Source organism: Neolamprologus brichardi, chromosome 19, assembly GCF_056152115.1.
Source record: "Neolamprologus brichardi isolate AB-2024 chromosome 19, ASM5615211v1, whole genome shotgun sequence".
NCBI classification, from domain to species: domain Eukaryota; kingdom Metazoa; phylum Chordata; class Actinopteri; order Cichliformes; family Cichlidae; genus Neolamprologus; species Neolamprologus brichardi.
In genome coordinates, this window is record NC_142122.1 from 12,663,927 (window position 1) to 12,680,000 (window position 16,074).

At 41.3% G+C, this 16,074-nt stretch overlaps 1 protein-coding gene across 4 annotated transcripts in view; it reads left to right on the forward strand.

The window, feature by feature from the left end:
- Positions 1-6,018: 6,018 nt before the first annotated feature.
- The window catches only part of zgc:110158 (single-stranded DNA-binding protein 3), a 37,152-nt gene continuing 27,096 nt past the window's right edge, over positions 6,019-16,074 (forward strand). For all 4 annotated transcript variants that reach the window (XM_087832819.1, XM_087832816.1, XM_087832817.1 and 1 more), the window contains exons 1-3: positions 6,019-6,277; positions 13,585-13,657; positions 14,412-14,473. In XM_087832819.1, the coding sequence (XP_087688945.1) occupies positions 6,222-6,277; positions 13,585-13,657; positions 14,412-14,473 (191 nt within the window). In that variant the 5' untranslated portion in view covers positions 6,019-6,221. The remainder of the gene's footprint in view (positions 6,278-13,584; positions 13,658-14,411; positions 14,474-16,074) is intronic.

Below are 16,074 nucleotides of genomic sequence, written 5' to 3' on the forward strand. Positions count from 1 at the left end.
ATACTCGCACAGCCCCATCTAGCATGCTGGATGCATGTTACAAAATGTAATTGCACGTAGTCCTTTGCGAGCACGGTTTAAAAACCCTTATTTGGACTGAAATTCCAGTGATTTTTTTTTCCGTGCAATTTTTACACAATTTAAAGTCTTTTAGTGTTTACTTTCCCCAAACAGCTAATGAACAGAGCTTATATATGTCTACCCTGAGCGTATAGAGGAGAGGCTGGGTGGATTTGTGTGGCCTTTCAGCCTCAGCTTGAACTCTTTTATTTATTGTGAAGTGATACGACTCTGGGTGGGGTAAAACATTATTACGCAACTTAAAACGCTCAAATTTCACAGTGAATGAATTTGCATGTATTCATGCCCGCTCATGTTGCGGCAGTGCCAGTTAATTTTGGGGCTTGTCGCATAAAAATTCAATTCATACGTCACCGAAGAAAACAAGACCACAAACTTTTCCATTTTTTTGTTAACTAAGCATACCACATTTAAACCTGTGTCATGTTTATTTGTTTATTTGTATATTCTAATTCAGTAATTCAAGTGGTCTAAGAAGCAACTAGCCTTGCCTGTCTCCTCTGGGATTTCAAGTTTCCTTTCTTTCTTTGTTTTTAAACCTGCAGCAGGTGAGCAGTACAAAAAATTATTAAAAGCAAAACCTCAGCAGTGACTTGTTTTTAGCGCAGAGGAAGCATGTTTGTCTGTGAAGGGTCTCCGAGAGGAGAGGGGTGAGCTGCAGGAGGAGGGCTGTCTGTCACGTTCTCCATTATTTATTCATTCATTCATTTATTTACTGCCTTTTCCTATATTTGTGTGACAGTATCTAAATGAGAGACACATTTTAAAAAAGGACAACATCTTTGTATGTCTGTGAAGGGAGAAGTCAATTGTAGATGAAAAGCTGCGATAGCATAATTCAATAACACAACTTTCTCTCTCTTTTTTGGTCTTATTTGATTACTGGCGCTCTTTTTTAGCTTGTCACGGGTCATTTATGTCGACATGTTGCGAAAATCGAGTAGAAAGTGGGTTTTTTTCTGGAATCCTTTGACCAATTTCAGAGGCCTGCAAGTCTTATCTAGTTATTTACTAAAGTAAAAAAAAAAGGAGATAAAAACACTTTTTGTTCTGTAAATCATCTGAAACCTCAGTCTTGTGCTACGTACATCTATTTCATTCATAAATAACATACTGATGACAGAAATCTGTTGAAAGGTTCAACAAACTGCTTAAATAAGCATCACTACATGGGTAACATAAGGTTTAACTTACCTTCATCTAGTTTAATAGTTAATAGAGTCCATGAAATGTCGACGGTGTTCTTACGTCTTCTCGTTATTTGCAACAATGGGTTGGATTCGTGACTTAAATTGATATCGCAGAAGAAAATCTTTTTTTTTTCCTGCATTAACTCACAAAGAAAAAGCCTGTTCTGACAAAAGAAAACGGTGGGGAGGGGGGAGGAAGGAAGTGATTGCTAAGTGTTGGAAGGAGTCCCATATCTCTCTTAGAAGCCAATGAGCTCTGATAGAGAAATTCCAACAAACCGACTGATTGGCACCGCAAAGGATGCCATTCAATTAGAAATGAACATGTGAATGGAATGCTTCTGAGAGGGATCTGGAGTGATGAAAAATACAGGTTTGGCATGATTGAGCTCAAACCTGTTTGGGGATTGCACGTGTGTGTATGTGTGTGTGTGCAATCTCCCTGATAGGATAGGGGCTTCGTTAGGGTAATTACAGCTTTGCTATGTAAATAAGCCTGTCATAGAGGAGAAAGACACACCCACCTCTTTTTCAGACCCAATTAACCTAACTCCCCTGGAGTTTACATACCTAGCGCTCTCCAGAACACACACGCGTATACACACAGATAAAATCCATTCCAACACTACTGCGTGCACACTTGTCTACACTTATGTTAAGGGCGAATATAGTTGTCGGTGAAGTCTTCCGTGCTCCAAACTTTTCCATTTCACACAGAGCCAGTCCTAGACACCAGGCAACGCAGTATGTGCGTGCGTAAACTTGAGAGCATTTGTGTGTATTCGATCCTGGGCGAAGCAGTAGACTACAGCTAGCCAGGTGATATCTGTATGCATAAGGCATCACCCCAGGCTAACTGGCTGCTGGAGCTGTGGTGAGCAGCATCTATCATCTCAGGCCGCTGATGAATGTCTGTCCTGAATGGCTCTGTGGCGTAGTGAGGGGAGCAGAAAGAGAGAGCACAATATGACTCATGGTGGAAGGAGAAAGGAGGGAGGTGAGGGCTGGTGGTGGTGGGGAAGGGGGGGGGGGGGGGGGACAAGGTGGAAAGATGAGGGAGAAGGGCAGAGGGGGAGGAAAAAGAGGAGGAAGACAAAGACGAGGAAAGAGTGGGAGCGATGAAGAACAAGAAGGCAAAAAACACAAAGACAGAGAGGGAAAAGAAAGTGAAAATGCTCAGTGAGACTGCACAAGAATGTAGGGATGCAGATGCATCGGGGGGGGGGGGGGGGGGGAGTAGAGGAAGTGGCAGAAGAAGGTGAGGGGCGAGGAAGACGCGGAAGGAAGAAGAAGCAGAAGAAGGAACAGAAATAGGAGATGGAATGGAAGGAGGGTGGAGAAGCATGAACAGGAAGAAGTGAAATGGAGGAAGAACAGGAAGGGGGGAGGAGAACGCGAGAGAGACAGAGATAGAGATGAAGGATGTGGGTGCATGGGGAAGAACAGAGGGAGATAGTGGCAAGAAGGCATTAAAGTGGGTCAGAGGAGAGCAGGATGATGTGGAAGAGAAGGAAAGACAGAGAGGAAGATAAAGAGAGAGAGAGAGCATGTTGGGAGAAGCAAGAAAGTGATGGAGAAAGGATGGAGTGGAAAGAAAGGGAGGATAATGGTAGTTCAGATGACAGCAAACCCAATAATGCACCAAATAAAGATTGACATATGTTGTGTGGTGCGTGGACTAAATGCAAATACATATAAATGAACCCATAATCTCTGCCAAACAGAAGAAAACTAGTCAAACCAGGAAAAAAAGTTGTTAAATACAGCTGATCCGTAACAGGAACTGTTTTTATGAAATTTCAGCTGCGATGTGATCGGACAATTTATATTTACCATTTTCTGTAAAACATTGCGCACCATTGTTGATGCAAGATGTAACATCAGCTTGGTTCCAAATCACCCTGATTTCATTTCATCCAATATTGAATAAAATTATCATATATAGAGGGAAAGCACGAGGACAAAAGCCCAACAGCCTTATCTGCATTTGAAACGGAGAGACAGACACACAATACGCAGTGACGCTGCTTGTGTTTATTCTCTGCAAAAGAGGAAGAGCCAGTGTTCCCGGGGATCATTGGGTTCTTGGATCAATATTGGTGCTATGATGAGACAGTGATAGAGTTTGTGGTCTAGAGCTTAAAAGATACCTACACCATCACTTTCTCACTTTCCCCTTCTCTCTCAGAGTTCGTCAGCACTCAGCTGGCTAAATTTGAAAATGCATATTCTTCTTCCTCTTTCGGCTCTCTGTCCACACTTTGACACCCTTCTTTTATAAAGTCATTACCCGAGTAGAAGAATCTGAAAACAACATCTCATTTCAAAGTAGTAGTGCTGAGCAATACAAACTTTGCTATTGATCCGAGTACTGCCAATACCAATACTGATACCGGTACCGATATTTTTAGCCCGTTACGGTAGCTTATGTAGGGGAAAGCAATGTGCTGCGATTCACGAGATGAATCGTCATCAATTTACTTAATTCGGGACACATTTTAATGACCACCGTGATTTACGTGTTCTACAATAATTAGTTAAAACAACAAAACACACCTTTTAGTTTTTCTTGTATTTTGAAACTGTTTCTTTTTTTGGAGACCTGGAATGTAAATGTTGTTCTGTTGTTTAACGGTGCAATAGGCCATAAATAATATTTGAATGTGACAATTATTTAACACAATTCAGTGGGCTACACGCTGAACGTAGTATCGATACTATCATACTAGTATCGATCTGATACCAATACCAGCGTTGGTATCAGTAGTGTCGATATTTGGAATGATCTGCCCGACTCTAGGAGAAGGAAACTTTTTGAAGACCTTCCCGTGTTTGCACATGAAAGCAGTCTTTAGCTGGTTTATTGCAAACATTACACTGCATGCAAATAGGAAACCATTAAGCGTAAGACAAATAGCAGTCCACAGCTAAGTGTCCATAGGTGTCCAGTCATATTTGAGTGAGTTTAAATAGGCTGCAAATAAATGTATTCTTATTGTCACTGTATACTGTATGTCCCTTGGAAAAATCCCAACACTCTTATGTATGTTGCATCACTCAGTGTTTCTTTGTTGCTATGTTACATTCACTAGTTCACCTAGGAAAAATGTTTTGGTCATCCATAAAAATGATGCTCCTCGCTAGTGTTTTTCATCTGTTGTTCCTCTGTTCTTTCATATAATGTCTGCTCATCATGAGGTACATGCTCATGTAGAAAAAAAAGGCTTACCACACATACAGAAATATTTCTCTCTCTCTCCCACCCTTTTCTCTCTCTCTCTTTCTAACTCTCACGCACACAGAAATTCGTGCGCCTGCCTCCGCGCATACACACTGCGCCGTGCGCGCAGGCGTGCACGCCCGCAGACAGTCAGCTGTGTCCTTCCCACAGCTAGTAGCACGAAAACAGAACACACTGCCTGTCCCTGCCTTACACACATATATACACACAGACCCATGTGCACACACAAACTCTGAAACAGCCCTCTACACACTCTTAAAGGGACATGACACAAACTAACGCATTATATATCAAGCGCCAGCCCCGTACCTGGATAATCAATTATTATTAGTAGTATTAATATTATATTAAATTGAAACGAAGCTTGTGTGTCTACAAGCATAAAACAAATATAACTTGGAGCTGTATAAACTATAAGCATGTTGATACAAGAGCACAGAGATGATCACATTTTACAGTGTGTAAAAAATGTTTCATTGGTGAAATAGTAAGAGTCCTTTGAAATTGAGACAACACGTGTTGCCCCGAATATTCTTTAAATATATAAGAAACTTTTTAGTACTTTTTTTGGCCTTATGATAAGGTTTGCGAATAAAGAGAGATAAAACTGGAAAAAGACCAAACAGATTAGGATAATTTTATCATCTGTATATACAGTGGGTGTATTTGTCTGCTAGTGACGCTAAAACTACTTCTTTGTCTTCCAGAACGCATAAAATTGATAATATTTTATACCTCGGGACACTTTAGACACACAATGAGTGACTTATGTGCTTTAAGCAGCTGACCGTACTGATTGCACAACAAAACAAAATTAAAAATATTAAATTATAGCAGAATAAGAGTTTTCTTCAATTACTTGTGTTCCTACTCCTCCTCCTTTAAGGGCCGTTGAGGTCAGAGAACACTAGTTTGGGAGGCAATAGAGAAGTATTGCATGGAAAATAAAATACAATAAACACTTAAGGCCTCTGATTGGCACTTATATGTCAGGATGATAGCATCAATGAGTGGTGTACGCCGACTGTCCGAAGGCTCAGCAGTCAAAGGTAATAACAGACATCTTTTTCTGTGCGCACAGGACTGGGGTGTCTGGTTGCCCTATACGGTGTCACTACATGACTGGTGCTATGACTGGCCACAGGGGTAATTTAGAGGTACACAGGCCGACAAGGGTGGGTATTTGGGACTATCAAGCCCCCATCTGCTGTGGCAAAATGAAGCCCTGAATCTTTAGCAGGATACATATTGACATATAATTGCTTAGAAAATGTTTCAAAACACCAAAAGCATTCAATCTGAATAATCTTGTGCTGTATACGAACTCACATGTAATGTAAGGCCTGAATTTGAAGGCCATCAAAAAGAACTTGAACTTCAGCGAAGTCGACAAAAACTGAGTCACTGTGCCTTTAAGAAGCCCCCACCGTCTCGCAACAGGGGGGGCGTGAGCTGAATCCAGGAACAGCGATTGAAAAAAAAAAACGCTCCACCAGCGGACTGTTTCAAGTTCCCCCCGGCTGAAACCCTGCCTGATTTGTGGGCAATGTTGGGGATGTAGAAAAAAAGGAAACCGGAGCAAAGAGAGCGCAAGGGAGAGATAGGGAGACAACACTAACTAGGTAGCTATGGAGATAGTAGGTTTTCCTGGTAGCTTTCTTTGACAGGTGTCGAGTGGGATAAAATAAAGTATCAGAACAGCCTCCAAGATGTACGGCAAAGGAAAAGGAGCTGTTGTCCCCTCCGATAGCCAAGCAAGAGAAAAGTAAGTACAATATTGCACTGTCACAACTGAAATCCAGCAAAGAAGTGTGCTAAGGTGGCTCAACTTGCTAACTGATGTGGAGCAGTTCAGTCACTCCAGCAGAGTCACGCATGTTACTGGAGCTCTTTTCTAAAATTTACCGGCTACTTCAAGTGAAAGCTGTGCTACTTTATTCTTCGTGTTTGCCACTTTGTTCGTACTCGTGTCTCTACCTTTCTTCTTATGCATCCTCCCAACTACAGGCATGGCTGCTAAGTTAGCCCAAGTGGCTAGCTGCACTGCCAATTTCACTCTTGTCTTTCTTGTTTTCTCTCAAGTGCAAAAAAAAAAAGAAAAAGAGAGAGAGGCGGCAGTTTGAGCAACTAAAGTTGCTCCACTTTTACCTGCAGGGAGTGTTTTCTGCACGTGCTTCCAGCGATAATGTCTGAACGTGCACTCGGGAGCATTGATGGGGATCCCACGTCCATCTCTTTGCCCCTCGCCCCACAGTGTGAGGAACAATGCATTTGGAGCGACGCCGTGCATTGTAGCTAGCATGCTTTGTGTCGCCTCGCTGAAGCAGCAGGTATAAATAGAATACAGCTGTTTGGGGCTTTGTTACAAACTAGCAGCGGAACGTGCTCGAGAATTGTTCCAAAAAGCCAGACTGGTTACATTGTAGCGATGCCCGTGTTCGGCCAGCGAACAGCCGCTTGCGGTCTCCGCGTAAAGGGGAGCTGCGCCTCCTCTTTAACTTTTGTGGCCCGTGGAGATTTTCTGCAGTCATCCCGAGTTGTGCGAAGCGCCGGCGGGGACAAAGTGCTCACTAAAATTCCGCCGCTTTTTATTTTAAACCGTAGGAGTTCCACATGGGCCTTTTATAGTGGTTGGTTTTTGTTTTGTTGGGAAACTTAGATGGCGTTAGCTGTAGCCCTCCAATCCCTTTGTCTGTGTGCCTCTGCCTCGGTGCCTTGTTGTTCGCTCTGAAGATACGTGCCGCACGTTTAGCAACACTCCTGTGAGCTTCGGAGCTTTCACGTTAGTCTCAAAAAGATTTGTAAAAACCCCCGTGCACTGGTTCCGAAATAGAAGACACGCTTCTCTGCAGTGAACTTCCTTTCCTAAAAGTCACAGCTAGCAAAGCGCATTGGGACATTTATTAAGATTCGTTAAACTTTGGTTAGATTTAGCAGTTTGGGAGTGTTGTGCTTTGCAAATGGTCCACAGTGGGGTCGGATTCACTATGGTTAAATATCCTACTAAAGAAAAAGGAAGAGGGAAGAGCTTTCACACAGGTCAATGCTTATCGATTCGTCCTTACAGCGGATGAGTTGGACACATCAGCTCTGACTTGCCGGACCGGTCTGAGCTGAAGTGGGACCAAATTGTGAGACTCGCGTGAATGTTTGCATGAAGATCAGCAGGCGCCACGTTACCCCACACCTCCTATTCTGTCATTTGTGAAGCCATCTGCTTTATTCTTTTCCTCTGTGCGTGGCTTTTACACCGTCTTTTCTCCATCTGCCTCCCAACTCTCACTTCCCCATCCACTGCTACTCCTCAGTCTCTTCATCCCTCACTTCAGTGTTGAATTATTGAGACAGACTGAAGCAGCTGCTCTCAGCTTTGCGTCAGAGTTGAGAGAGACAGAAGAGAAAGAAGGAGACAGAAGAGAGGGAGATATGGTGGGCAGGCTCATCCATGTTTAAAGAGGGGGTTTTGTCGGGAGCCTCAGGCAGGATGTCAGGTGTGCCGACCGTGTACATCAGGGAGATTTCTCTCTCTGTGGAAGTGAGTTTATGCACGCGCAGATGTCCCATCTTTAAATGTATAAGAGCGTAGTGGGCAGGGAGGTCAAAGGGCACCTCACGTGAAGTGGAAGAAGGAAGAAAAAATTTCTTAAAGCAGGAGAGAGAATACCAACCAAGAAGCGTACGAGTCAAGCTATGTGGAGGCCACACAACCTCAACAAATGGCAGAAAAAGGGTTGCTTCAGTTTTTTTAACCTCCCCTGATGAATATAATATCACACACTGCTACTTGACTGCTTCTCTAATCTCCTGTACCACCTGCTGTTCCCTCCACTGTAATACTGGGCATGTTCCCGTTTTTGTTCCAGTCAAAGCCATTTTTTTCGTCTCTCCCTTCACTCCACCAACCGCTAGTGGCTCCTCACCTTAAACTTCTCTTTCTTTTTCTATGTGCAAGCTTCTGAGCTTTAATAATGCAGTAGGCCAGGTGCACACACAAGCCGCCCCTTCTTGCAGCCCACATACAAAAAACCCCACACACATACACACCACACATAAAAAATTCATCGAAGGCCTCTTGGGGGGCATCTGCATCGTGAACCTCCCATCTCCAGACGTAAGACCAAGTCCTTACCCGTTTCCTTCCAGTCAAAACTCCAGTGTAAGGATGCACATGTATTGAGGAAGCCTGTAAGCCCGCAGTGTGCAGGGACATGCAGACAGTATCAATATTTGAAGCACTTGCTGTATCCTAAAGCTTCCTGTGAGCTTTTGCCAGGCATTTCAAAAATATTTAAAACTGGTTTTAAATCCAAGGAATCTGCGGGTGTTGAGGTGCAGAGGTAGAAAGCTCTGTGATGCATAGCATGTGTGTGTGCGTTGTAGGTGCTTGTGTGTGGCTCAATGCTAGACTGACCTGCAAGTGGCAGTGACTTACACTCTACACCAGCGGTCACAGAGAGCTCTGTGACCTACAAATTGCTAGGAGCCTCAGAAAGTGGTCAGATTCCCCTGGCTAAAGTGGTCAAGTGTTCGCGTGTGTGTTTGTGTTTCAGCAGAAGTGCAGCCTTTAGCCTCATAAGAGCATTGGTTATTTGTACAACAACTAATCTGCCACGCTGTCTGTTTTGAATTAAGTGGTTGCACTCGGGATGGTTTCTTTCTTTTGGAATATCAGTGCACTATGAGAGATTTATTTATCATGGAATATAATAAAAAATAGGAATTCTTTTGTGAAGAAGTCAAGGCCAGTTGTGCTTTGTTTGTTTGTTTGTTTGTTTGTTCATCGATATGTCTGCCTGTTCATTTATGCGCTCTTATCTCTGACTATCTGCAAAAGGGAAACACCCTCAGTTATTTATTACCTTCCAAGCAGGTCAGCCCACTGTACATACGCAGAGAAAGCAGCACTTTGAAACTGTTATCTCTTTCCGCATGAAGTGCAGGACTACTAATGATACATGTTCAACCTGGACTGACCCATTAATAGTTTAGTCTTATGTAACACATGTGTCATTATTGTTGACTGAAAACCGTATCTGCAGCTGGGATGTGTGTTTACAAAGAAACTTTCAGTTTCTGTTCTCTCTTGGTCTCGTTCTCGCACTCTTAACTTTTAAGACAAGTTGGGTAGTTGCAAAATGTTTCTTTTATTGAAATTCCCGCCTAGACTCATCACTTAAATGTATTCAAAGTAGCAACCAATAGGAATGTACCAGTTTATTGTTGGTTAATGTTACTGCCATTGGTTAGACATTTATAGTTTTTTTTGTATCTGTGATCCAGGTTTATTAGTTACAAACACAATTTGAGCTCATTCAAAATTGGTTGAAAACTTTATGATTAATACGCAGATCTTTGCTTACCTGACACAAAGGGTACAGTGGAAAATTACAAAAACAAATCGGTTTCCACTACTGTCTAAATTATTTCAATCATTAGTTCTGGCCCAGAATTTCCAACTTGTTGCAGCGCTAGTATACAGTGCATATTATATTATTAAGCTCAGGTCAAGAGGACAGGAGGCTGTGCGCCTCATGTCGACCCACTTGAATGCCAACGACGCATAGCGGCATGCAGGACTCTTAAGGTGGCTTACAGTCTCTATAGGCTTATACATGCAATGTGTGAGCAGTCTTGGAAGTTTGCAGGTTTTGAGTCCAACAATGTTGGTGAACGGGTGTATTGATGGTTATATACATGTATATATGTATGAAATATATGAATGACACTCAGAGCTGGTCATGGATGATGATGAATTTGCCACCTTCAGTTTGATATCTTGTGTTAAATCATACACATAATGTGTTCTGCTTAACTTTTAAGAAACATGCATTAAAATCCGCTCACTAGCCCCGTAAATGTCTTCTGCCTGTTTTCTCTCGTGAAGGACAAGGTTTGAGCATGTAGGGACTAACATCACTGCTGTTACTGTCTATTTGCCTATTCATATCTTTCACAGACTACATTTGCATACTAACAATGCATATTTTAAACATTTGCATACCATTTGTAGTAAGAACAGGTCAGTCACAGATCATATCTCTTAACGTAACCCATGGCAGTTTTTTTTTTTTTTTCCATTTCTGTTATTAAGCCTTGAACCTCACAGAGAATTTCTTCATTGCTTTACTATCTGGACGTTTATTTTAAGCGCATTTATTTAATTTTTTTCCTTCAGTACAGGCTATTAGTTTAAAGACCAATGCTCTACATGATTGTGTTTATAGCCTGGGATGATTTGCAAAACGTACTCCTAAAAGAGACAAGAATAAGGAAACAAGTGCGGTGGTTTAACATCCCCATAGCTAACACTGGATAATTCTGAATACTAGCACAATGGCAGTTGAACCAACTTCATACTTTTATTGAGCTTCTAAACATTTTTTTGAAATCAAGTTGGATGATTTTGATATTTAAAATGGAAAAACTAAATGTAAACAGGGTTGTAAAAACCTACATTTTTTTTCGAGGGATGTCCACGACGGCAGTCGCATGCCCTGGAACGGTACTGGGGCGAGGCCCTCTGTCATCTCCAGACACAAGCAGCTGGAGGCAACTGCTAGTGATCCTTCCACAGGTTCACCTAAGGAAGTCTTGGTACAGCAAGTAATTCTTTTACTTTTAAGTAAGAACAGTAATCTGGGGGTTTGACAAAACATGTACAGGAGCTCAAGTTAGTTGCTTCAAGCTGTTTCTAGAAGTCCTTGCTTAAACCTTTTTGCATGTCTGTCTGCAGCGTCAGACAGCAGGTGAGACACTTGCACACATTTAGACATGTAGCACATGCAGCTGTGCTACATGTAAATTTATAGTAAATAGTTGGACAGGATCAGTTAGCAAATATTTGTTACTTCACTTAAAACAGGTGAGCTGTCACATAAAATTGACCTTTATCCCAATGACAGAAATTTGGATTTAATTGTTATACTTGTTTTGACTGTTAATCTAAAGATTTCAAATTGACTTCAATTAAAAAAACAAACAAACAAATGTCATAAAAATAATATCATGTTGATGGAGTGACGTTTAAAACAAGCCAGCACTTGACTAATGTACAGCATGCACTCATCAGCTTTATTGATTGGTTAATAGAAAATCAGAAAACTGTGATATAAACCCACCATAACTATCCCCAAATCACAGGGTCGCGCCATCAGGCGTCCTGATTAGTCAGAATAAATTTTACATTTACCAGATTGTGACCAAGAGATGAAGCGTCAAGCCTAAACATTTGAGATCATTTGACAAATGATTTCTGAGCCTCCAGTCGATGGTCCTAATAATAGTGGTGGATTAATTTTCTTTTTATAGACACACCCCAAGGTTTAATCTTAGTCCATATGCACTTCAGGACCATAGCTATGCACAAACCTAAGGGTAATTTGAGTATTTGCAACCTCGGCAGTTATTAAACTGTGTCTTTATCTATTTTATTTTCATTGCATGCTGATAGAACTGATCAACTTCCTCTTTAGTATCTTCTTAAGAGCCTTAAATGCATTAAATGTGTTTTAATAGATATTTCATCTTATGAAGAAGTAACTTTGGAAACGAAGACAGAATTGGAAAAAAAAAGCTGTCAGTGGTTGAAAACAAACTGAACAACATCCTAATTATCTCAAAATCATGTGTCATTGATCAGTTCATCGACTAATGATAGGAACTATGACACTAAGCTACTGTCCTTCTCATTAGGACCTTATTGGCCTGTCAGAGGACTGTCTGCTCTGGGCACACGGGGCACTGTCATATCCACACTGCTGGTCGATTGATGGTCCATTAACAGCCTATTAAACATGACTAAGTGAAGGAGTTAGGAGTACAATGTTGGGCCAATGGGGGTTTCCCACTCCACAGCATGGTTGTCTGTCTGTTAATAGACCCTGGTGGATTGCCATTTTCAAGTGTTGCTGGCCTGTTATAATAGCAGCAATTTTGAAAAGTTTGACAAGAGCTTTTAAAATATTGTTGGAATGATTGGGGATGCCTGTCATGTGCAGCTATTTCTGCTGGTATGTGGTGCTTTGAATAGAAGCACATTCTTCAAAGAGTCTGACTGTCTTTAGGTTTTGTTGTGATTAAAGGAGTTTGGATAATTAGGCTTAATAAAATGCACAGAAGCAGTAAAGTATAGCAAACTATACAGACCACCTGGAGGCCCAGAATGTTTAAGTGAGATTTATGGTCTAGGAGAACAGAGGCGCTGTAGAGCTTCAGTCACAGGAGCTTTTGTTTTTCTTCAGTGACTTTACAGCCATCCCGAAATAAAGTGAAGATAACAATACGGAGGAGCTCCAAGTCTCCGTAACTTTAAGCTCAAGGAACTAATGTCCAGGAAGTGTTTAAGGAACTGAAGGTTCATTTTGCCCCTTTTGTTTTTACTGTAGTGTAAAGAGCCATAAAGACGAATCAAATTAATCACTAAGTGAGGAGGTGATGAGGTTATGACAAAATGTCCAGATGCTTTAGCAAGGCCATATGCATTACTTTAAAAAAAATCACTACTATATGGAAAAAGTTTTCATTATTTATTTAATAAATGGAAGAGTCAAATCCACCTAAGTTAAATTGTAAATGTACAGCAGTGTTATGAGTATGCATAGTATGGAGTGTAATACTGGGATATTTACTTGTATTAATAGAACTATTCACTGTAATGAAAAGAACTATAATAACACAAGCAAAATCTTAGGTTGGTCATTGTTAGTCCAGTCTTCTGTTGCTGCATGATGTTATTATAGGTTAGCCTGATGGCTGAACGTTTGAACCTTTGTCTGAACTTTCAGAAAGTACTTCCTGTTTAACCCTAACAGTATCTGACTGACATTTAGTTAACCCAACTTCTCTGTTGATTGAGGAAAGTTCTAAACGACTTCACCCTCTTTTTATTTTTCCCACTCTTGCCACTTCCTGTTAATAGTTTGTTCCTTCTTCACAGTTGAACAGTCGTTGATCTGTTGATACATAATCTTCATTCTTTTTGTCTAATTTGTTAAAAATGCAAGATAAAGAAAGAGGAGTTTGACATTAATGTTGAAAAATATCACTAATTTTTCTTTTTCTTTTACATTTCAGGTTAGCGTTATATGTGTACGAATACCTGCTACATGTGGGAGCACAGAAATCAGCACAGACCTTCCTGTCTGAGGTAAGACGGCAGCCATGACATCGACTTTTTTATGCTGTACCAAGCCCGGTCGGTTTAGAAATGCCTTCATTCTTTGCATCATTCCTGAAAATCACCCTTATAGTTTAACCTTACCAACTCCTGTTCAAGTACATGCTACCAGAAACATTGGCCTTGGTTACTAATGAATGGAAAATGGCTTCCTACATTACCAAGCTTTACACGATAGATCCCTCCTGTAGCTCGTGTTATAGCAGCTTGTACCCTCTCAGGCATACATCGTCAGTGCAAACATGCTAAACATGATTACAGGGTGCAAGGTGTTGCATAAATTTTTCATAAGGAAATCCTATAACGTTACACCGGATCATGCTCACTGTCCAACCAGGGAATCTTAGTGAAGCGGTGAAGTAATGTTATTTCTAGCCGTTTATAGGCAGTGTATTGTAAACTGCATTCTCTCAAGTCTGCTGACAGCCCATTTGGGTGTAAGGAAGTAAATTAATAAGCTATACTCTAGATGATGATTGTACTTTACATTCAAAAAGAGGAACAGTACAGGGGCTAATAGAAGAAAGATAGTCGGGAAGAGGGTGATGCACAGAGCCAGAAGGATGCCGATCTTCACATTCGATACCAGTGACAGTTTGAGACTAACTGATTATGTGTTCTTAACCTCGGACCTGCAGACATAATCCTCCCTCTCTAGTGGCCATAAGTGACCTCTTTTTTTCTGGCTTCCTTTTCCTTTCCCTTTTTCTTTTCCTTCTCTCAGATTCGATGGGAGAAGAATATTACATTAGGGGAGCCCCCCGGATTCCTCCATTCATGGTGGTGGTAAGCGATCTATTCAGTTGTTCTATTATTAGCAGCGCCTTTTTGCTTTTTATTCTTGTTTATTTTGAGTGAGTATGTGGATTTTTACTTGCTTAAACACATTTTACAGTGTACGTCTTAAACTGTGTATCCCCCCCTCCAATAAATCACTACTGTTATGTGAACAAACAGCTGTAATCCAGGTTTGAGAATAATAAACTCAACACATAAATCAGTACATGCAACCATTCAAAAGTTAAGGTGCTTGGGAAATGCCACTTTTTAATTTAATTAAGGGTACTTGCCCATATTCATGATTTAAAGTGACTCTCAGAGGTGGGAGGTCTGACAGAGTCTCACCCTTGGGGTTGACCAGACTCACCGAGGGCGTGACCCCCTCCCTTCCTGTCTTCTCGCCTCTCCCCTCCTCCAGCTCTCCAACCTTCACCCCCGATTCTGAAACAATAGATCCAGATGGTTAGGGAATGGACCCCCCCCCCCCCCCCCCTCCCTTCCCCCTCCTCACCCTCTCGTCAACCTTTGTAGCCCCCCCACCTCCCACTTTTTTCCCCTTTGTTCACATGGGAGAGGGATTCTTGGTAGATTAACCCTTTGCATTCCAGCTTCCTTTGTGTACAGCCTCCCCCCACCCCTACCTCCACCCCCCAATCATTTCTCTCCAGGGCTAAGATTTAACCTTTAGGGTCAATACCTTACGAACTGATCAGCAGTTTCACTTGTTTTGAGGGATTGCCCTCATCCTGTGGTTCACATTTACGGGTAGAACCATGTTTGTTTTACTGTAAAACCCACATTTAACAGCATTTTTTTTCTTTCTTTCTACCACATATTTAAACTTGGATGGAAATATTTAAGCCTGTTATTGGTATGTGGGTTTCCTGTGGATGCAGAGTCCCCTCCATTGTGTCCGTTTGTAGTTAAGACTACTGAGAATTGAGTCAAGCCGTTCGAGGCTACACTTAAACAGATCTTAAGCTTATGTAGCTAAAAAGAAACCGAGCACAAGCTAAATTGTTGAAAATCTAAGCTGAAAATTAAGCTGCCGAATTGTCTTAATACACTAAAACAGTAGCAGACAAGGAGTCTTTTATTTTTCTAAAAGTCAGCACACCTAATGACCAAAACCACAGAAGAATACAATTTATTTTAATTTTTTTCACACTTCTTCACATTCTTGGCATATGAAACCATTTAGCTTTCACTTAAGACTTTGAAATCTGTTCAGTATAAGCTTTTAAATGATTCCTGGAAATGACTGGAGAATAGTTAAAATCATGCATTTTAATGGGGATTTAAAATATGAGAGGAGTTGGCAAGTATTTGGAGGAGTACTGACTGGTAGCTGAATCACGTCTTTTAACGGGAAGATGTTATTTTCTTACCTCCTCTTAATAAAAGTTTAGCTTAGAGAGTGGATAACAGTGTTATAAGAGTGAGTTATTGAGCACTGATGCTATTGAACCAGCTGTAAAAACAGCACACACACAGCTGAGTAGCTGATGCTTGGTTTGGACAGAACCACACCAAGAAGTTGATAAAAATGATGAGCAATACCTGGTGATGTCACCACTCAGGAAGCTCTTGTATTGAGTTCACAGGTG